The 23,261-nt window shown below is 35.8% G+C and overlaps 1 protein-coding gene across 10 annotated transcripts in view; it reads right to left on the reverse strand.

The window, feature by feature from the left end:
* Positions 1–23,261, reverse strand: part of NFIB (nuclear factor I B) — a 428,132-nt gene that overhangs the window by 77,547 nt on the left and 327,324 nt on the right. For all 10 annotated transcript variants that reach the window (XM_057498695.1, XM_057498693.1, XM_057498689.1 and 7 more), the window contains exon 3: positions 15,299–15,352. In XM_057498695.1, the coding sequence (XP_057354678.1) occupies positions 15,299–15,352 (54 nt within the window). The remainder of the gene's footprint in view (positions 1–15,298; positions 15,353–23,261) is intronic.

Genomic DNA, 23,261 nt, shown 5'->3' on the forward strand with positions numbered 1-23,261 from the left:
GGATTAGGCTTAGTTTACAGCAGGAACCTTTGAAACATATAAAGAGGGAAATGAAATAATCATCTTTGTACATTATGGAGATCACCACAGACCTATAGTGGACATATCATAGGGATTAAGACCCACAGCAAAAATGTCAGCTACAGAAATAAGGAAAACTACTAAAATTATCTAGGTACTCTAGTTAAAAGGACAGAGTGTAAATATGTTTAAAATGCATTAAGATTTAACACCAACTACTTTCTTTTAAAAATATGTTGCCTTCCTCATCTGTTAAAAGCGTTAACTCCATCAATGGTCCTTCCTTATCTCTCTGCTTATCTTTCTACATTCTCTCTCAAAAACTCATAGACACGCCCTCTTCACCTGTCAACACTATGTAAAGTAATATAATTTGTGTGGGTTATTTCTGGATATCAACAAGAACATACAAGGTATAAAATAGCAGAGTGCTTTATTATGTCCTGATGATCATCCCCTATTCCTTGCTTATTTGGAAAACATTGCTTTACTTAGAAAATAGTTCAATTCAGAAAATAACTGCAACTCAAAATGCCAAATGTCAAAACTGAAAATCCAGTTTTGTGGATTTTTTGTGCTACAAAATAAACAATGGAGCCAGTATCTTATAATACATCATGTTGTTTGCTATCAGTACCTGCCAGTGGCCTCTGCAACTTACCAGACTAAGGGACCCCACTGAGACACAATGCAGCCCAGCGAAATGCACTTGCACACTTACCATGTGACTTCCTTGTGCCAGGGTTCCCTGGAGCCTCTTCATCAACCCCCTGAGGTCTCTGACCCCCTAGGTCAAGAATCCCCAATCGCTATCCTAGTCTTGAGTTTCAGACAATTTTCTCCCAATGGCTCACAAGCACTTTTTAAAATTACAGCTTTATTGAGATATAATTCATATATGCTTTTAAAGTGAATTCAATGGTTTGTGGTATATTCGGAGAGTCGTGCAACCATCACCATTATCTCACTCCAGAACATTTTCATCAGCTTAAAAAGAAACCCCCTACCCATTAGCAGTCATAGACCCATTTCTCCCAACCTCCAAACTCTTGGCAGCCACTAATCCACTTTCTGTCTTTATGGATTGGCAAGTTCCAGGCATGTCATATAAATGGAACCATATAAAACTTGAAAAAAAAATCACACCACTGTTTCTTTCACGTCATTAATAAGAGTGTGTGATGATTTTAATGCTGATAAGATCAAATCTGAAAGTAAAGTGATTTTTCTGTGTTCTTTCTCCTGAACGCCTTGGGGACATGAACATGCTGAATGTGTAGAATGGAGGTGGGGAGAAGAGAAATCTATTCATTGAGATCAAGAAATAGAAATAGTTCAGTGCAAACAGGAGTGTATCACTATAGTTCTATTATATAACACAGATTAAAGAATCCAAGTCCCTGAAACCCAGAAAGATTCATAGTTAAAAGACCCAAAAAGATTAATAACTTTGAAAACCAAAACCTGATTTTTTTCTTAAATTCTTCTACTGTCATTGACGTTATTATGCAAAAGTGAGCAAAAGTCAAATTATCACACAAAAGTACTTGCTTACCTTATTTGATACCTTGATACTCTTCCACAGAAAAAGAAAGAAGAAATGAAACTTTAGGAGATTTGCCTAATGCCTTTAAGTCACATCTTTCAATCCTATATAGTAGAAACAGATTAAAACTTAAATATATATACTAGTATTTCATTCTGCTTGCAATATATTACTATAGAATCGATCCCTCTTTCCAAGCATGATGCTTTAATATGCAAGTGGGGTCACCTGGGTGTCTCTGCACAGGACAATATGTCCTGCCAGCTTAGCTTCTGCAGAGTTCAGTGATTTTAACTAACCTGGAGCAAGTCCACTCTATTTGTGATACAGAACAATCCCAGCTTTCCAGCTGTGAGGAGGAAAATGCTTTGCATTACTAAATTGTAGCCATATGCTGCAAAAGCAGACCTTGTAAATATGGAGAGGGAAAATAATTTAAAATGAGAGAAAGCTTCAGATGCAGGCAGTCATTGTAAAAAGAGCCTGAGATACTCAGGTGAAAGAACAATCCCCAAACCTGCAGTGGGCAGAGTCACCACCTGACCTCGGGGAACTTAGGACTGAGATCTCCTTTCATGTGGGGACGCTATTTGTCCCTGTAAGGAATCCAGATCTTCAACAAAGAAAGAAAAATATGTCACAGTGATGTCTTTTAATATTAAACAAACTGCAATCTGCTTAGATACGAGGCCTCTTTAGAGGTTTCTGAAACTAGATATAGTATAAATTAAGTGCCTATATCAGTAAGTTAAATTTTCACTTGATCTCTATGTTACCTCATCTCAGATACTATGAAATCTTGCCATACAGCTGTAAGGTCAGGAAAAATAAAAGCCTCAGTAACTCACTGTACCCCAACAACTAGTCCTTTCTCCCACAGCTTCCTGAAAGGAGAATATTTGCTCTGCTTAAATCACACTTGTGACTGTGCACCACAGGGGGCCCTGAAATGTACAAATGCAAAGCACGAGGAGTTCAAGGAAAGATGGAGTAGAGGACAGGATGGATGCTGAGCTCCAGCAGCAGAGGTAACCTGGTGTAGAGGAAGCCGCCTCCCTGTCATCACTGGACTGATCGCCCAGCCTTAGAACCTCAGCTAACATTTCTTCCAAGCTCATTCCCACCAAGGCCCGGGTCACCTGGGATTCACCTCCATTATCTCCTCACCCACTGCCCACCACCCCTTGTCCCGGCAGCCACAACTGTCACACTGCCCCCAGAGACTCAAGGGTGGCTCCCAGAGGGCACTGCAACACAGAGGCTCTCATTTCTTGCCCTTCATGACAGTGTACACTCATAAGCACTTAGGCCAAGCATACTGAAGCCAAACTTCTCTCATTTTCTCCCAAAGCAACACACTACAATCAATTGTTTTATTTATCGGGGGGCAGCAGGGGACACGCAAGAAAAAAATGTCATGGGATTATTACTGATTTAAGGTTTTGACCCATAAAAAAATGAGTTTTAACTTACATGTGTCAATAACAAACTGGGACCTTGGGCAAATCACTTAACCTCCTTTCCCTGTTTCCTAAGTAAAGTGCAGAAGTTGGACTAACACTCCAGAAGCCGCTGGCGTCCAGTGGTTTCTTGAGTAATGTTTCTGAGAGTGTGTCAAGCAAAAAAAGATAATGGATTATAGTAGTAAATGACATTTTAAAAATTCAACTGTCTACTGGTGGAGGAGGGGAGGGAGATGTGTAAACAAATATAAACGTAACATAAAACAGGAATCATACTAGAGATAGAGATGTCTATCTGCCTGGGAGAATCAGTAAGATGCATGCAATAGTTTAGGCATAAAGGATAAGTAAGGGTCTGTAGGGCGAATACGGCTGTCCTGGCAGAGGAAAGAGCGTACCATGTGGAAGAAAGAAAGGAAGGGAATTTATTATACTTGGGATCCGATGATGATAGCTTTAAAGCCATAGCAGAGAATATGGGCATGTAAGTAGTGAGCTATCAGGTGTTTTTAAAAAAATCAGATTTGTGTTTTATGAAATGTAATCACATATGGACTAGAGAAAGAATGAATAAGGGGAAAATAGAGGCATTTTTTTTGCATATTTCAGGCAAGAAATGATGTCTAGAGCCCAAAAAAAGAAGGCTAAGGAAACTGAGGTGGGGGTGGACTCAAGAGATCCTTTAAAGGAGAAGATGAATGAATATGTAGAGGATGAGAGAGAGGGTTCCTAAGAATGACCTCATGAGCCACTCTAACCAAGGGTGTCTGGATAGATTTTGGAGGCTGAATGTATTTTACCAGAGAAAAACTCAAGTCTGGTAGAAAAGAAAGTGAATTGAATTTTGGAAATGTTAAGTTTGAGTTACCCTGGGACACAGGGAAATGTGTCGAAACAGTAGTTGGGCACATGAAACATTAGAAGAGAGATCTGTTCCAAAGCTACATATCTAGATATAACAAAAGGTGGATGAACTTAAAAGTCACAGGGGAGGCTGAAAATGCATAGAGAACTAAATACAAAATTCTGGTTAAGAAGAAGGAAGTCATCAGGAGCAACTGAAAGAAAACGAGGTTCTCGTATTACCAGGAAAGGGTCCAGTTTTCAAAAGCGCAGGCAACAATAGCAAAAAACAAGTGGAACCATATCAATCTAAAAGGATTCTGCACAGCAGAGGAAACAACTGCAGAGCGAAGTGACAGTTCATGGAATGGGAGAAAATAGTTGCACATCATATATCTGATAAGTGGTCAATCTCCAAAATACACAAGCAACTCCTACAACTGAAGAGCAAAACAAAACAAAACAACTAATAAACGGATTTAAAAATGGGCTAAGGGCTTGAAGACAGTTTCCTCCAAAGAAGATATACAAATGGCCAATAGGTATACGAAAAAAGGCCCAATGTCACTAACCATTAGGAAATGCAAATCAAAATCACAGTGAGATTCTCACTTCATGGCTGTCAGGACAGCTGTCATAAAAACAAAACCGAAGCAAACAAAATACAAGTGTTGTGGAGGATGTAGACAAACTGGTGTTCTGGCACAGTCTTTTGTTTCTTTTTGACCACTGTCATTGTCTGCTTCTGGTATCAAGGTGATAATGGCCTCCCAAGTTGGGCTGGGAGGTATTGCTCCCTTTTCTTTTATTTTTTAGGAGGGCAGTGTGTAATGTTTTTCATTTGTTGCTTTAATGTTTGATGCATTCTTCAGTGAACCATGTAGGGCTGGAGACTTTATTTGGGATACTTTAAAATATATGTTATTTTATTTGATAGGTATGGAACTATTAAGAATATTGGTTTCATATTGGATAAATTAGATAATCTGTCTGTTTTAAAGAATTGTTCCATTTCACCTAAGTTTTCTAATTTGTTTATAGACTTGTTTAAAGTATTCCCTTATTATCTTTTTAATGGCAGCAGGATCCATACTTAAATCCCATTTTACTCCTGATTGTGGAAATACGTCAACTCTCTTTTTATCTTCATTTATCTTCTTAGACATTAGTCAATTTTATTGATCATTTTTAAGGACTAGCACTTTATTTCATTGATTTTTCTCTGTTATCTTTCTTCTCTTAATGCCACTGATTTCTGTTTCAATCTTTATTATATATTTTCTTCTTACTTCATTTAGGTTGTATTTTGCTCTTTTTATTTTTTGAGGTAGGTATTAAGATTATTGACTTGAAACATTTTGCTTTCCTAATGAAAACGTGAGTACTTAAAAGTTCCCTCACAGCATTGTTCTAGCTTCATCCCACCAGTGTCAATTGCAATTTATTCAGTCTAAATATTTCTTGATTTGTTTAGAGATTTCCTCTGTAACCCCTGCGTTATTTAAATGGATCTTGTTTCCTAGTATTTGGTGGGAATGAAAAATGGTGCAGCAAAAATGGAAAGCAGTAAGGAGCTTACTCAAAAAATTAAAAATAGAATTGCCAAATGATCCAGCAATCACATTTCAAGATATTTATCCAGAAGAATTGAAATCAGGATCTCAAAGAGATACCTGCATTCCCATGTTCACTGCAGCACTATTAACAATAGCCAAGAGGTGGAAACAACTTCATGGCCTGTCGGCAGATGAATAGATTTAAAAAATGTGGTATATACACACAATGGAATACTATTTAGCCTTTTCTTAAAATGGGAAATTTTGTGACATGCAACAACATGGATGAAACTTGAGGACATTATGCTAGGTGAAATAAACCATCCACAGAAAGACAAATGCATGACTCCACCTAAGTGAGGAATCTGAAAAAGTCAATGTCATAGAATCAGAGTGCAATGGCAGTTGCCAGGGGATTAGGTGAAGGGAAAATGAGGAGTTGCTAATCAAAGTCTTAGATAAGCAAGATAATAAGCTCTAGAGATCTGTTGTACAACATCGTCACTGTAGTCACTTAAAAATTTAAGAGGGTAGCTCTCATGTTAAATATTCTTATCACAACAGAATAATTTCATTTGTTTGTTTTAAAGAAAGGAAAAAGTTTCAGGTAGAGCATGGTCAGTTGAACCAAATACATGCTCAAGAACATGGAAGCAGGAATAGAATAGAAAGGCATCACTGCACCAGATCATAAAAAGTTGTAATTTAATGAGACTCATTTCAAATGGGGCAGAAACCCAGTTGCAGCAGAAGTCAATAGGAATTTTAGAGTCTTGCATGTCCTGTCATGAAAAAGAAGAGAAAGATGAGACAGCTGGTTGAAGAGGGTTTTCTGAATGAGGGGCAAAAGATGCATTTAAAAAAAATAAGAAACAAGTTGCCAGGAAGGAGTTAACAGAATAAGGGAGAAATATGGAAAGCGCCAGGAAGAGTAAGGAACAGAGAAAATTTTCAGTGGAGACAGAAAAGTTAGTGGCTTCAGATATAAGAACATTATGGAAAGGAAAGTGGGAAAAATATTTATACAATGTGAATAAAAGGGACTCAGATATAAAGTGTTTTGCCAGGGGGAAAACAATCTCTAATGATACATTTGTACTCTTTCTCATACCACTATTAAAAACTGTAACAGTATTTCATTACACACTCCTTTTGATGTCAAAAGGCTTAGAGCAAAATGGAATGCTTAAAAATCATAACTATTCCATCATGACACCTGAAAATATCTGCTTCTCTGGCCCTTTTTATACAATCTCTAACATTCTATCCTTACACATCTTATCTTGATTTGTAACTTTTTCTATGTGATCTTAAGTCTTTATAGGAATACAGTATAAAAATTCACAGTATATCTATTTGGAAATGATACCTATTGCAGGAAATCTTGACCAGCCTAGCTGGAATTAAAAATAGGATGAAAAGATCTTCACTTTTAAAAGCATCTGCTACTTACTACTGGTATGGATGTAACTGATGATGCTGAGAAGTTGACTGATTTGCTCATACTCCTCATGGTCCTCATAATCATTGTAAAATATGGAGCTTGATTGAGGGGAAATTTTTAATTCCCAAATTCATACTCTTTCCACTCTACTATGCTCCCTACAATGACTGGAAACAGTATTTTATAACTTTGAACTTGTTTGTCACTTGAGTGGTAACACTAAATAACATTTACTCTTGATTGTATATGTAAAATATTGTATGTATTTATGGACAGAAAAGTTTTGGGAGGAAAGATTCATGTGTAATTCACTTTTTTATCTTCCCTAGCATCAAGCTTACTGCCATGCACATTATAGACAATCATTCAATACCTATGGTTGAAAAATCCATCTATAGACAGCTCTTTCTAGGCTTATTGGTGTGGAATCGTGTATATTCCCAACTCTCACAGGGCAAATGGTTGTCTCTACTCAGTCAGAGTTGACTCAACCCACACCCTGCCTCCCGGAATGTAATATTCAGTTCTGAACTTGACAAACAGTGGGTACTCAATTAAAATTTGTTGCTGAACATGATGGGTAATTGGGGAGATATGGACAAATCTCCTTCTTTCATGACCTTATAAGATATTCCTAATTATCTTTTTCCCCCAAAATTAATATCATAAACAATCAGGCTGGAACCATTGTAGAGGTTGGGCATAGGGCCAACTGCTATATAGATCAACTTTTGGGGAGTGGGTTGTACACAAGTATCTATAATGTAGTCTATAAAAATAAGTGAAGGCTGTGCACTCTTCTGACTTTTTAAGAGTAATTTCATAAAGAATACACATCCCTCAGCCTCTTCTCCTTTACTTGATTTCTATCTTAAATTTGAACACTTAAGAACTTTACTGAATGTGATATCTTTTAAAAATTAGAGAATAAAGAAGAAAAATGTTTCTGGCTTACCAGACCCCTTTCTCAAATTACTTGAAAGCTTTACCTATGATGTCAGGTCTTACCACAGTTAACCAATCCTTTCAATGCCTTTCTATTTACTTTTAAGAATAGAAGGCCTGTTTATAGCCTGCTGTACATTGTCTAATGCCAAAGTTTAAAATTACTTCTAAGTATCAGAAATAGTTTCCCTATAAAAAACATTTTTCCTCATAAAAAACATCTTGATTTTGGTAGATACAATAACTGAGAGCATATGAGAATAAGTATGAACTTATTAACTGAGGACGGAATAGGCTATAATAATAAAAAAAGAATTAGAGTAAATGTTCCCCTTTCTATGACTTTGAACACCATATTCTAAGATAAAACATGCTCTGTGATGGTCTTTCAGAGCCTATGTAAATGTATCTGCCTTCATATGTAAAGAGCAAAGAAAAATGTTGTATTATTGCTGTAACTATTAAAGAATATTATATTAGTCCCAAATTCTAAGTTTTGAAAAAAAAAAGTGAGAAGTCAAGCACATATGGGCTCTAGTAATTCTAACAGATGATAACTAAAACTACAGATGCTGAATTGGTTTTCTTGACAATTATTTGGTTGGCTTTCATTCATGTGAACTCTGTCCATTTCAATTTCAGTATTTATAAGATAGAGTTGGGAAGAAATCAACCTCAAAATTTTTATGCTTTAAAGAATTTCTTAAATGCAAGACCAGAACATTGCTATAGTTAATAGATACTGTTATTGGACAAAGAAGAAATCAACGGACAAATTTTTAAAAAACCCTATGACAAATAGAAATGGAAATGCACATACCAAAATTTATGAGATGCAGCAAAAGAGAGAAGTTCATAGTAATAAGAAACAAGGGAAGTCTCAAATAAACAACCGATCTTTTTATCTCAAGGATCGAGAAAAAAAATGAAGCCCAAAGTTAGTAGAAGGAAGAAAATAAGAAACATTAGCATAGGAACAAATGAAATAGACTAAAAAGATAGTAGAAAACATCAATGAAAACAAGAGCTGATTATTTGAAAAGATAACAAAATTGGCAGATCTAGAGAGGACTCAAATAAATAAAATCAGAAATGAAAGAGATGTTACATCTAATACCATAGAAATATAAAAGACCATAAGAGACTATTATGAACAACTACACACTAACAAATTAAACAACTAGAAGAAATGGATAAATTTCTAGACCTACCAAGATTGAATCATGAGGAAATAGAAAATCTGAACAGACCAATTACTAATTAGGAGATTGAATCAATAATCAAAAACTTCCCAACAAACAAAAGTCCAGTACCAGATGGCTTCACTGCTACCAAACATTCTACCAAACATTCAAAGAATCCTTCTCAAACTGTTTCAGAAAAACAGAGGAGGGAATACTTTCAAACTCATTTTACAAGGCCAGTATCATACAGATACCAAAACCAGACAATGATACCATGAGAAAAGAAAAGTTCAGGCCAATATCTTTGATGAACACAGCTGCAAAAATCCTCAACAAAGTATTAGCAAACCAAATTCAAAATTACATTAAAAGGATCATGCACTGTGATCAAATGGGATCATTCCAGGGATTCAAGGATGGTTCAACACCTACAAATCAGTAAATGTGACATATCACATTAATAAAATGAGGGATAAAAATCATATGATCATCTCAATAGATGCAGGAAAGGCATCTGACAAAATTCAACATCCATTTATAACAAAAGCCCTCAACAAAGTATATAGAGGGAATGTACTATAACATAATAAAGGCTATATATGACAAGCTCACAGCTAACATCATGCCCAACAGTGAAAAACTGAAAGCTTTTCCTTTAAGATCAGGACCAAGACAAGGATGCCCACTCACCACTTTTATTAACATCAACATGGTATTGGAAGCCCTAGCCAGAATAGTTAGGTAAGATAAAGAAATAAAAGGCTTAAAATTAGAAAGGAATAAATATAATTGTCACTACATGCAGATGACATAACTATGTCATAAAAATATTATAGAAAACCCTATTGCCTCCGTCAGAAAACTGTTAGAAGTAAAAATGAATTCAGTAAAGTTGCAGGATATAAAACAATACACAAAAATCTGTTGTTTCTATTCCCTAACAATGAACTATCAGAAAGTAAAATTAAGAAAACAATCTGATTTATAATTGCATCAAAAGGAATATAATATCTAGGAATGACTTTAACCAATGAGGTAAAAGATCTGTATACTGACAATCATATGACATTAGTGAAAGAAACTGAAAAAGACACAAGTAAATGGAAGGATATTTTGTGTCATAATTGGAAGAATTAATACTGTTATAATGTCCATACTACCCAAAGCAATATACAGACTTAATGCAATCCCTATCCAAATTCCAATGGCATTTTTTTGCAGAAATAGGACAAAAAGTCCTAAAATTTTTATAGGAATATAAAAGATACTGAAAAGCCAAAGTAATTTTTAGAAAGAAGAATAAACGTGGAGGCATCACAGTCCTTGGTTTCAAACTATATTGCAAAGCTGTAGTAATCAAAACAGTGTGGTATTGGCATAAAAACAGACACACAGATAAATGGAAGAAAACAGAGAGTCCAGAAATAAACCCACACATATACAGCCAATTAATTTATGACAAAGGAGCCAAGAATATACAACAGGGAAAGGATCAGTCTCTTCAATAAATGTTGCCCAGCTTTAAACTTGACAGCCACATGCAAAAGAATGAAACTGGACCACTATCTTAACACCATACAGAAATATTAACTCAAATGGACTAAAGACTTGAATGCAAAACCTGAAATCATAAAACTCCTAGAAGAAAACAAAGGTAATAAGCTCATTGACATCAGTTTTGGTGATGATTTTCTAAATCTGGCACCAAGAGCCAAAGCAATAAAAGGAAAAAACAAACAAGTGGGAATACATCAAACTAAAAAAATGTCTGCATAGCAAAGGAAACCATCAACAGAATGAAAAGTCAATCTACTGAATGGGAGAAAATACTTGTAAATAATATATCTGATAAGGGGCTAATATCTAAAATATACAAAGGACTCATACAGCTCAGTAGCAGAAACAACAATCTGATTTAAAAATAAACAAAGATCTGAATAAACATTTTTCCAAAGAAGATATAGAGGAGGCCTACAGGTACATGAACAATTGCTCTACATCTTTAATCATCAGTGAAATGCAAATCAAAACCACAATGAGATGTCACCTCACACCTGTCAGAATGGCCAGTATCAAAAGGACAAGAAATGACAAGTGTTGGCAAGGATGTGGAGAAAAGGGAACCCTAATATACTACTGGTAGGGCTGTAAAGTGGTTCATCCAGTATGGAAAAGAATATGGAGATTTCTCAAAAAATTAAAAAAAGAACTTCCATATGATCCAGTAATTATATTTCTGAGTATTTATCAAAAGCAAATGAAACACTAATTTGAAAGATATATACACCCCATATTCATTGCAGCATTATTTATCATAGCAAGATATAGAAACAACCTAAGTTTCCATCAATGGATGAATGGATTAAGAAATTCTGATACACACACACACAGGAATAATATTCAGCCATAAAAAAGAACTAAATTTTGCCATTTGCAACAACATGGATGGAACTTGAAGGTACTATGCTAAGTGAAATGTCAGACAGAGAAAGACAAATACTGTAATGTCTCTCTTATGTGTGGCACCTAATACACACACAAACACACACATACACACACACACATATACACATAATAGGGAATATTTTAAATGCAAGATGAGCATAATGTTCTAGTTAACAGATACTCCTTCTTTAATTTATTCAATTATTATTTTAGTTCCACCTTTGTTCCTGAGGGCTATGAGGTAGCTTACTTGACGTTCACACAATATATGATCCTAATGGTTCCCAGGAGATTTCCAAACTGCACTATAAAACTAGCAAAAAAGAAAAGAAATTTAGGATTTTAAATCCATGTAATTCCAAGTAAGAAAGCACCAGTAAATGATACTTTGACTGCTTCATAAGTTTTCATCATTTTCATCATTTGCAAGTCCGCTCTAGAATTCAACATTTCTGTTATTTTTCTATCCAAGACAGAGCTCCCCACAAAACTATATATAGCCTTCCTGAATTCCTAATGAAGCATCAGCTTCTAACTGCCTTATAGGCAAAAATCTAACTTCTGATTGCCTTGTTTTCCTTTTATCAACCATTCTAGCATTAGGCAGGTGATTGAGATTAAGATACATCAAAGATGACAGTCCAAGGATGTAGAGACACAAAGTATTAGAGCAAGTCAAAGCTAATTTTAAAAGATTAGAACCTGATCACACATTTCCTAAAAGTGACAGTGGAACTTTTAGTTACTGACCTAATAAACTTAGGTCAAAGTCCATAAATTAATGTTTAGTCTCCTTCAGTCCTCAACAGTTGTTTGCTATGGTTGAGAAAGGAAGCTTGTAGTTCTATTGCTAGGGAGGGGTTGATTTAATATTCAAAAAGAAATAACTGAACAGAAACATGTGACTTCTGACTCTATCATAAACAAGGGAAATGTGCACCGTAAAAAATGAAGTGGCCTTGCGCTTCTTGACCAAAATAACAATGTTATATCCATGGGCACCATCAGACTTTTAAAGCACCTGTGTCCTGAAAAGATTATGTTGCCCATCCCCATCATGTAAATAAAAACAAAATATTAAAACACAAATAGTATAAGGGCTTGAATTTTTGCCCTCTCTTCCCAAGCTGTTAGGAAATAAGGACAGGAGTAGACGGTAGTAATGTCTGTGAGTTGTACATTTCCCCAGGGAAAACTACCAGTGATAGGAAAGTATTAGCGCTCAAGGTGATTTTTGAAAAGTTGAGCTTCTCTTTGTTATACAAATACTAGCAGCAAAATGATTTGATTGTTTCATTGCTTATGGTAGTTGATTGAATTTTCCCATAAATACACTGTACCTTCTTGAGATACTCAATCTGAACTTTGGAGATTTCATTTTAGCCAAAGCCAGAATACAGAGATGAAAAGAGCTTCCTAAAGATATATTATGCTCTAAAATATCAAAAATGCCTATTCTTAGGAAAGGTGCTTTTAATAATAAGTATAATTTATTCCAATTGACTGCAAAAAAAAAACCATACAAAGTTCTGATTTTTCACATTTCAAATTAGAAACTCTACTGTATTCCTAGGGGCTTGATTTATTTCAAGATATTACAGATAACTCTTACTTTAATTAAACAGAATTCCTTAACAATCTGTATGGTTAAGTCCTTAATACAGTGATACACAAAGTATGTTAAAATGATGGAATGCTTCTAAATCATCAAAGAAAATTCTAGTTATATTGCATTTAATTTTGGTATTGCATATGTTTTATTATATTCTAATTCTGAAAAGCTGATAATTGACATACAACATATATATACAATACTCAACTAATAATAATAAGCATTTAACTACGACATCCTAGTTTTAAGAAATAATTCTCAGAAAGGTTTCACTTCCAAGGAAAATTTAAATGGTGAAAAAATTAGAGGTAGTCTACTTGATTTTTCTGTTTACCAAATTATATACAAAAAGGTACCTTAAACAATGTTACACTGAATGCAGCAAAAGAAAAATTTAACCAAGCTTTTTGACAAATATTGAAAAATTGAATTCTGGCATTATAAAACTATTCAAAGAATATTCATTCAGCTCAAGTAGAGAACATTTTTAAGTAAGCATAATTCTGTATATGTTCAGAAATGCATTTCAAACAATAACAGCTTTATTAATTTTAAATCAAGCTGTCATTCAAATGCAAAAAACATATCCTTTGTTTAGTCTGACTTGAAATACTTATCAACTCTTTTTCTACTAAAAGGACCTCCCCACCCTACCTCTCCTATTCTTTGTAAAATGAGTGAAGAAGCTTTTTAAAAAATGTTTGGATACAATTCACTTTTGTCTCTCATGCTGCACAGAGAAAATACTAGTCAACTAAAAAGAAGAAATTTTAGTAAAGTTAAAAACACTACACACTAAAGAAATTTTCTCAACTTCAGAAAATTTCTGACAAACTTTACTGCATTCTGAACAGTTTGTCTTTTTGATTCTAATTTCCATCCCTACAAAAAATAGACTAATAAATGTAATGGGAAATTACATTAAAATTGTTCAGTTCCTTTAATGTTTTGTGATCAATTTATAGTATTACTGATTTTCATGAAAGAAAAACTTAGTATACATTTTTAAATCTATTTAATCAGTGCCTTTTGTCTTTAAAGTATCTACTACTTTTGTCAAACAGTATTGATTTTGTACAGTACAAAATATGTTAATATGTAGTTGGAAAAAAATTGTCCAAAGATATAAATAAAGAACAGAATACAGGCAAGATCCAGAAAGGAAAACATATTCTGTTTTGACTTTTCTTGTTTACTTGCTCATTTACTTTGCTCCATCTTTATAATATCACTTGAAAACAAGACTGGTCTGACATATTTTTTAGTAACTTTGGGGTTTCTTCAGGTAATTCAATCTCACATTAGCAAGATTATGACAGGGAAGATGAAACAATGAAGGACCTAAAATGAAGTCTACCTGAGGAAATTTTTATTATTACTTTTAAAAAATGTTTTGGTGTATTTTCCGTGAACAGCAGATGAGATTTTTTGGAAAGTAGAGGGCATGTGCGGCTAGTTTGGATTTTTTTGTTTTGATTTGGTTTGGTTCATTTATTCTTAGAGCACTCTTTTTACCAAAGTCACCGGTATAGTCAAAGTTCTTTATACTAATGATATATTAGAAATTCTTTGTGCTAGTTTTATCTCACAAGAAGACACTACTTCTAAGTCAAATTCTGTATGTTCAGATTTAGAAGCAACAAAACCAGGAAGACAGGCAAGTTATAAAAGACTGTTTTCAGATCTGGAACAACCTCCGAGGATAAAAAGGGTATTTGGCAAACATTATACTAAAGGAAAAGTCCTATTTCATTATTTCCTGATTCTGGGAATCCAATAAAAACCCTATAGAGTAAAAACTCCTTTGCAGAAGTCCTTCCTTCGCTGAAAACATAACCAACCACCACCAGAACTCCCATTTTGAAGTAATGGGAGTTGAGAAACTATACTAAGAGTATGGAGATTTTGACTTTTTCTTGTGCATTTGAAAGGAAAGATTAAAAGGCTTTTTGGCATTTCAAACAGCAATGACTTTTAGTACCCAAAAGACACACACAACTCAACTATGTGCATATTCGTTTCAAAGGCACACTAACAAAAATTAAAATGTTGGTGATTAGGTAAATACTGATGACGCCCATATAGAAGTATTTGCCACTGTGAATCACATCTTGTCCCGATCATACCTGCCTGCCAGAACAAAATAGGCAGCTGACCAATTACGGGGTGTTTATCTATACAGTGGTACCTTTGTTCTCCAACAATGTCAGATTGCAAGCGTCCTGGAACACGTATTTACCTGGAGGATTCTTGGCAGGATCATTGTGGCTTGGACTTCCTGATTGTCCAGAATCTGTAAAGAAATCACAGAAAATGTTTTCTTTTTAATTTGTTTTGAAAGAATTTCACAATCCTCAGAAGGACTTTAAAAAAATTAAGGTACAACAATGAAGCTGAGTGTTTAAAGAAGGTATACTTCTCCAAACCTTTCAGCAGAAACATTCTATTTATCAAACTAGATGAATGTCTGGACATATTTCTATGTCAAAAGGAAAAAAAAAAGAGTAAGTCTATAATATTCTTGGGATAGAGCAAGGCTTTTTGAAACAAAAGGTCTGGTACAAAGCCTCTAAAGGTGGTTTGAAGGTTGGGCCTGTCAGTAGCAATATGAAATAAAGCAGATTCATTGCCTAAAAATGCAATTGGAGTATAATTAAACATGTTTTTAAAAACCTGAAGATGTTTTTATTCAATGAGGAAAATACACAGAAACGAGAGTCCATTTTTCCAGGATTTCATAAGCATACACACATATCCATTCCAATAATCCCCCAACCTGCTGGATGAAGGCCCAGATTTGTCTGCATCCCATAATTGCAATTGATTTGCAAACACCAAGAAAAGCGTAAATTACTAGGTAGAAACTAACATGGCTTTGTGGAGAGCAAATTGTTGGATCAATTTAATTTCCATCTGTGATAGACGGACAGACCACAGATAAGAAGAAATCAATGCAGTATTATCTGAATTTCCGACGACATTATTCCTCATCGATGCTGCAGAAAGGAACGTGGAGGATGTGCTACTGTTAGGCAACATGACTTCCCTAACACATCCGGCACTGTTGTGTTTTGCTCACTCCTCTCCCCTCCACCTCCCCTATGCATTTATCTGTGTCATTTGCCCCATACGATTGTACACTTACTTGCAGGTTGCTTTGTAATCTTTCATTGGTTCTAGTCTGTAGGTGTTGTCTCCCCAACTAAATTGCCCGCTCCCAAGCAGAGGCAGTCATTCTGTCTACTTCTTTTGTGTCCTCCTAGGTGTGCACTATGCAGTTCATGGCTTTGAAAGCACTAGGCTTTCAGTACGTGCTGGAGGAATGGGTGGCTCAGATTCAGCAGCCTTCTATGCTTACCTAGAAAAGGCAATTCTGAACTTGATCATAAATTTTAATAAAATTTGATACGTGGCCATCCACAAGCCTCTTTCCTGAAACCTTGCCATTGTACCTAAGCCAAGACAGGGATCCAGTCTTCTTTAAGCAGGAAAATCTTATGCTGTTTTTATATTCAGCAAGGTTATTCCGCTCTTCCATATAACTGATTAACATACTGCAATTGCTGTTTCTGCCATTAACTGCAAGGACATCCTGTTAGTCTCTCTCTGTATAAAACTTGGTTATTTATTGCTGCCCTTTGCCTCATGGCTGATAACTAGATCCAATGCTGAGACTGGAATTTTACCCTTTCATCCCATTTCCTTAACTATCTTTTTCTTTTTTGCCCTACAACAGTTTTATTGAATTCTTAGCAAATATATTTAGTGGTTCCCCCATGACCCTTCCAGTCTATTTCTGATTTCCCAAAATGGAAGTAAAGAAACTGGTATGGACTGTTCACACAGTCTGAATTCCACCTAGAGTCTCCTGCAAACAAAGAAAGTTGGGTACTCTCTAAAAAGCTTGTCTCTCATCTCCCATTAATCCTATTTTTTTTTCTAGAATTGAGGCAAGACTCTGTGACTTATAATTTAGGAGATCAATCTTTCTCTTTCTACCTTCCTTCTAAAAGATGGTACAATATTGGCCACTTTCCAGGCAGGGAGTATGATAGTTACATAAAAATGATAAATTATATTATTTTGCTACAGCCTTAGCTATTTCTGCCTTGAGTTCTTCTGACAAATGTTCCTCAATATTGATACTATGTTCCAGTTTAATTTATCAAGTGACTCGAACATTTTGAGGAATTTCTTTAATGCATATTAACACACACACTGACCAAAAATGCCTGTTTTCCTTTCCCCTCTATACTTCACATTTACGGAGGTCTAGACATGCACCCCTCAAGACGGCTCTTACTGCCTTCATGAGGACACAACATGAGGCAAATTAGGCTGTCCTCAAGGAAGAGAAGTTGTAAATTGCACATAAGCCTTAGCAGGTTTAGTTAAAAACAACTCCAAAAAGGCACCACAAAACTCTTTTCCAACACCTGGTTGCTAAAATATGGGTCCATTAGTGTGAAGAATGAAAGTTTCTTCTGTTCCTAAGAAAGTATTTAGTTAAAACAATGGCACCCCATCTTACCACAACATCCCACTTGGGAAACCCTATTCTTTTCTGCAGCAAATTACCCTTTTTACCCATTTCCAACAATTGCAGACCAACCTATTCAATTGAAAAAAATATAATTACTAAAAAACCCCACCAGCATTTAAAGGAAAGCCAAAGAAGACACTAAATGTGAATCACATACTTGCTTTTAATAAGTATTCCACTTTCTAAAATGATCTGGCACTTAATGGCACACAATTTTCCCTCATACTCCAAAGTCTGTGTCCTCTCATGAAGTAAAACAGCATAGAGTGGATCCCAAAGTCATAGTGGAGGGACTCCTCAGAGAGCAAGCAGGAGAACACTAATTTTTTTAGAGTGTAAATCCTAACCCTGTAATCTGCTCTTAACTCTTATGTCACCTTTTATTGGTCACTGAATTCCAACTGCTGGGAAAGGAAGTAACCAGGGAATCGCAGTTGGCAAAGAAACCAAAAATGAGCTGTTATTGTGGTTAGCTTCAGAGAAGGAATTGTTCAGACCACATCTAAAACCCTTCCAATTCATCACCTAGCTCAAATTACTCTATACTCAAAGGTTTTATTTGACCACTTCCATCATTTGCTCAAGTCGTGTGTGTGTGTGTGTGTGTGTGTGTGTGTGTTTGTGTGTAATGTCTGTGTCTGTGTGTCTGTATGCACTTAATATGTTATAGTGTATCCTGGCTCTGCCCCTCACTAATAGTGTTATCCTGTGCAAAATTACTTAACTCTTTGAGCCTTGGAGTCTTCATAGTTAAAACCATAATACTATCTACCTCATAACATTGTTGCAAAGATTTTGTTATATGAAGCATCAAGCACTGGTCACATACATCTAACACAATCTATAAATGAAAGAAATTCTTAAACAAAAAGGTCACATTTAAAAAATGGTTAATATTTTTAATGGACTAAGTCTCAGGAAGGGAGAAATGACTAAATTCTGTCCATCCCAGTGTGAGCATCTAAAATTATCTGTGGTGAATCAACTGAACATGGGCACGTGTGTGCCCACCTGAGAATTCCTTACCTAAGTGCTCTCACTCCACTCTCCCCACAAAGGAGGAAGACACTACTCTTGAAAGGCTCTCAGGAACTCTATACACAAAAGACAGTAGATACCAGCCATTTGATGAAGATTACCTTCCAGAAGATGAGTCTTTTGGAAACAACAGCGGTAATAATGGGGGTTGTGGGTCGCCCAGCACACTGGGTCTTGAGTCTAGAAAGATTATGATGCTATGGAGAAAAAGAGGGGAATAGATCTTGAAGGCAGCAAGCCTAAACCAGTCCTCTGTCATTCTCTGCACATTTTATATCCTCTTCCATGATCTCAATCTCTATCGTCTACATTTCTTTATCTCTTTCCAACTTCATTAGACATAAATGTAGAGCTGAAATACATTTTGTATGACATACTTACAAAAATTTCCTATTACCCACTCTTTATGATTTAAAGGTGTGAATTAAACATATATTTCTTCTTTTAGGAAAAAAAATAGTTAATGAAGCTTTCTCTAAATTAACTACTTTCTAACTCCATCAATTCTTCTTCCCCCAGCTTGAAGATTCTCCAGAAATAAGGTTCACATCACCACGTGACCCATAAGCAACCTTTCTTTGACCCTCCCATCCAACTCTCTTGTAAAAAGCACCCAACGTTTCATGTTTCTTCTAATATCTAAACTTTACCTTAGGACTGACCAGTTTCCCTAATGACCCAACTTTATGGAAGATCCTGGGATTCTTAAGTGATTTAAATGACTTGTCCAAAGTTACATGGCACCTACTAAAACATATGTTCTCTAGATAGGCTGCCTATTCAGAGGCACTGCTCCTTACTGTTTCTGATGCAATCTTAAAATCATGCACTGCCAAATGATCTTTCAGTAGATTAAATGTTTCTGGGAATCTTACCTTCTCCCTAACTTCCCTCCTACTTTCTACCATTTACCAATACATTCCAAACCTTTTTCATAAACATGAAAATCCTTAAACTCTTCTTTTTCCCTAAACTGGAAACTATTATTATCATCACTGACATCTATATACATGAATCAACACTTTAAAGAGAGGCCAATGTAGTTTGGATTCTCTCTGCCAAAGGATTGTAATGTTTTACTGATAATCTGATCCAAGTCCAATAAAATGCTTGTTAAACGTAAAAGATAATAAATAAATAATGACCTGTTAAATATGTGTTGCTGAGCACTCAGTTATCAGTTATGGGTGGGTGGATCATCAAAACTAAAAGATTTTTTTTTGAAGGTCACTAATGTAAGCATCAAATAAAAGTGAACCTATAAGATTCACAGAACACCTATATTTCAGTTGCTGTTTGTGAAATTATAGATTCTCCACATAAGCTTGTTAAATTTCCATTTAACTTACAATAATGCCCTTTAAAAGATTGTTTTTTAAAAAAGAAGACAATACATTCTGTGCCATCCAGAGCTCAGAGGTTGCCCAAACAGAAATAAATATACAAATAAAAAAATAGCACACTGCAATAGGTGCTATAAATGGGTACATATCAAGAGGGCACAATTGGTTCTTTCTAGGAAGTGTGAGCAAGGGCATGTCATAGAAGATATCAGACGGAGGAGACCTTAGGAACAGAGTCTTGAAAAAGGAACAGATCTCATATCTTCCTACTATATATTCCACTATATATGTGAAAAGGTAGTCTTTTTAAAGGGTTTTCCTGTTGATACTCAAGTCATGGTGCTGCCAAAACTCTTACATGTATCCCAAATACTCACAGGAAAAACTACCAATTTTTTAATATGCCATTCAAGGCTTCCCGATCTGGCCCCGATCAACACCTGAGCCACACCTAAACCCTTTGGTCCCCTGTGTGCCGCCTACATCGACACCTTGGAGTCTTTGCAAATGGTGCCCCTTTTTCTCAGGGAATTCCCCATGTTGAGGTCACCCCTTTTAGGCTCTGAGCCACATGAGGGGAGGGATGCTGCCCCATTTAGCCCTGCAGAATTAATCCCTGATACAGTGCCTGACACATTTGGTTGAGTAAGTCAAATGAATGGAAAACAAACTTGCCTATAAACTACAGAAGTGTTCAAAGAAGAAAGACTAGGTAGGCTCCTCTGTGCAGGAACATACATTAGAAATCAAACAGGCAAACTTTTTGTGGCAAAGAAAGGGAATAGATGCACAATTCACTTGGCTAGGTCTCCCGGCCTAATGTAAAGGCTCAGGTCTGCTTCCCTTGCCTTCTGAAGGAATATTTGGAAATGGGAGGTGGTAGGTGAGAGGAACTATTTGAATCAGAAATTAGTTTTTGATTCCTTCCTACAATGGGAAGAGTAGTTTGGTGGGGATCCAGGAAGCAGGCCCCTAGTTTGTAAGCAGGAAGGCAAAAAGCTTTTAATGACCTTCATATATAAGCTGTCTTTCTACTCCTAGATCAAATTTATTCCAGAAATTAATTTTATTCTCTGACACTATGACTTGAATATCAACAGGAAAACCAAATTTAAGAGGCATGGTTTTAATTTGCAGTCATTTTAGTGCAAAGAAGGGACTAAACAATGTAATATAGGTCGCTTTTTTATCTAAAATTCTATGATTCTGTAACAATATAGCTTTTATATCAAGTGATATCAAAAGAGTAAATGAAACCCACATCTTAACCTGTTAACCTACAAATAGCCTCTTGCTAGAACCAAAATTAGTCATCATGTGATAAAGGGCCCCTTTGTCATATTCCTTTGCTTTAAGCAGGTAAAGAAATAGCCCATTGTCAACTACAGAATACCATGAGATTTTATTTTAAGGCTTAGAATAGTCCCCTTCTTTTTCTACAAAGCATTATTAATTACCAATGTACTAAAATAGTATTTTTTACAAATGAAATGTATAGCATGCCAGAAAGAATCACTTAAGAAGAAAAGTCAAGATGTAAGAAACAAACAAAATGTTGAGGAAAACGGTCCGAATGCATGCATTTTATAGTAGGGCCTCAGAAAGTACCACAAAAGCATCTATCTTTTTGAAGGGGAGGGGAGAAAACTGGTCTCCTTGTTTTGAAGGGGAGGGGAGAAAAAAGGTCTCAAACCTTCCTCTCCTTCTTAGGGCTCACCTTGCTCAACGTGGCACACTTCACTCTCGGCAGTTTACTTCCTCCACTGACTGATTTTCCTGGGATTTATGGTGAGGTGGCTTTTATAATTACAATTCTGATTACATAATTTGCCATATTTTCTCCAGCAGAGTCAAAATACTACAAAGCTTCAGTTTTAATGGAGGACTACTTCATCAACTGAGGGGACACTAAACTATAGTTTTACAATATTTTCTTTTCCCTCTATTAAATGCTTATTACATAAACATACACACACACACAAAGTGGGAAAACTAAGTGCTTTCCTTGTCTCTCATAAGCATGTAAATGTGTAGGAAATTGCTGGTTCCTTCTCTCCCTTCCTCCTCCTCCTTTCCTCTCTCCATTCATCCTTGCCTCCCCCTTCTCTCTCTGTCTCTCTGTCTCTTCTCAATAAGACATTTCATTACAGGGCACCCACTTGCAAGACTTGGTTGGCCAGCTATCCATGGGAAGTGTTAACTCTCATTTTTAATGATGTCCTTGACATATTTTTGCTGAATCTGTACTCTTTCCCCTAGTCACAGGAAGAGAAATCAAACCTCTCTGAACACTGGCATGACCAAAATAATATTCAGGAGCTGTGGGTTCCAAAGTATTCTTCAGCACATTTTTTCATCCAAATTATTTCTCATCTAAAGGCCCATACCTTCAGATCACCTCTGCAGATTTCTATTGATTAATATGGATTTTTAAATGTTTGTTGGATACAACAGAACTTGCAGTTTTAAAAGAAGTTGCTATGTTGACGCTCCTCACAGATGAAGTAATATAACCAGAGAAAAATAGAGAATAAGGGAGCTATGTAATATACCCTCTGTTTCTTATCCCTACACATTCCACTAGTTCTATTATTAAACTCTTTTAAAGAGCCACTTTTTGTGCTTAACACAGAGATTAGGTTCAAAGCATCATATCACAAGGATTAAAATAAGGATTTGTTTGGGCCCAAAGCCAAATTTGTCCACAAAGAATTAGCTGAAAAACATAGGCCATTGGAATTTAAGGGGGAAAAAGATCACATAGGCATACAAGAGCAAGTCAAACCTATTCACGGGAGGGACTACTGACCGGTGCAGATACAAACACCCCTGCACAAAAAGCCTTAAACCTGCCAAGATCTCGGACCAGAGGTTTGCACTGCTTCATTAACTAGCACCAAAAGCCCCATAGATGAGAGTGGGGATAATCGCATCTGACCTTGCCGACCTAACATTAAGTTCAGTGACTCTCTACCGATCCAGGGACTGAGCGAACCAAAGGTCACAACCAGCATCATCTACACTTCTTGCTCTCGAAGGCTTCAGCCTATAGAATGCAAAGACACCATACTGATCATTGTCGAGATTGCTAACTTTCTACAGTGTGTTTTCAATTAAGTAAATAAAATGCAGTAATTAAATCAAGATTGCATAATATGTTTTTGATTTGTAATCTCATTTAAATTAATTAACTGACTCAATCCATGTTTAGTTTTTAAACTGGCCTAGTTAAGGAAAGAGTCCCTGGGAGCAAATCCAGTTTTCTATCTTTAAAAACA

The sequence above is a fragment of the Manis pentadactyla genome, chromosome 3 (assembly GCF_030020395.1).
Source record: "Manis pentadactyla isolate mManPen7 chromosome 3, mManPen7.hap1, whole genome shotgun sequence".
NCBI classification, from domain to species: Eukaryota; Metazoa; Chordata; class Mammalia; order Pholidota; family Manidae; genus Manis; species Manis pentadactyla.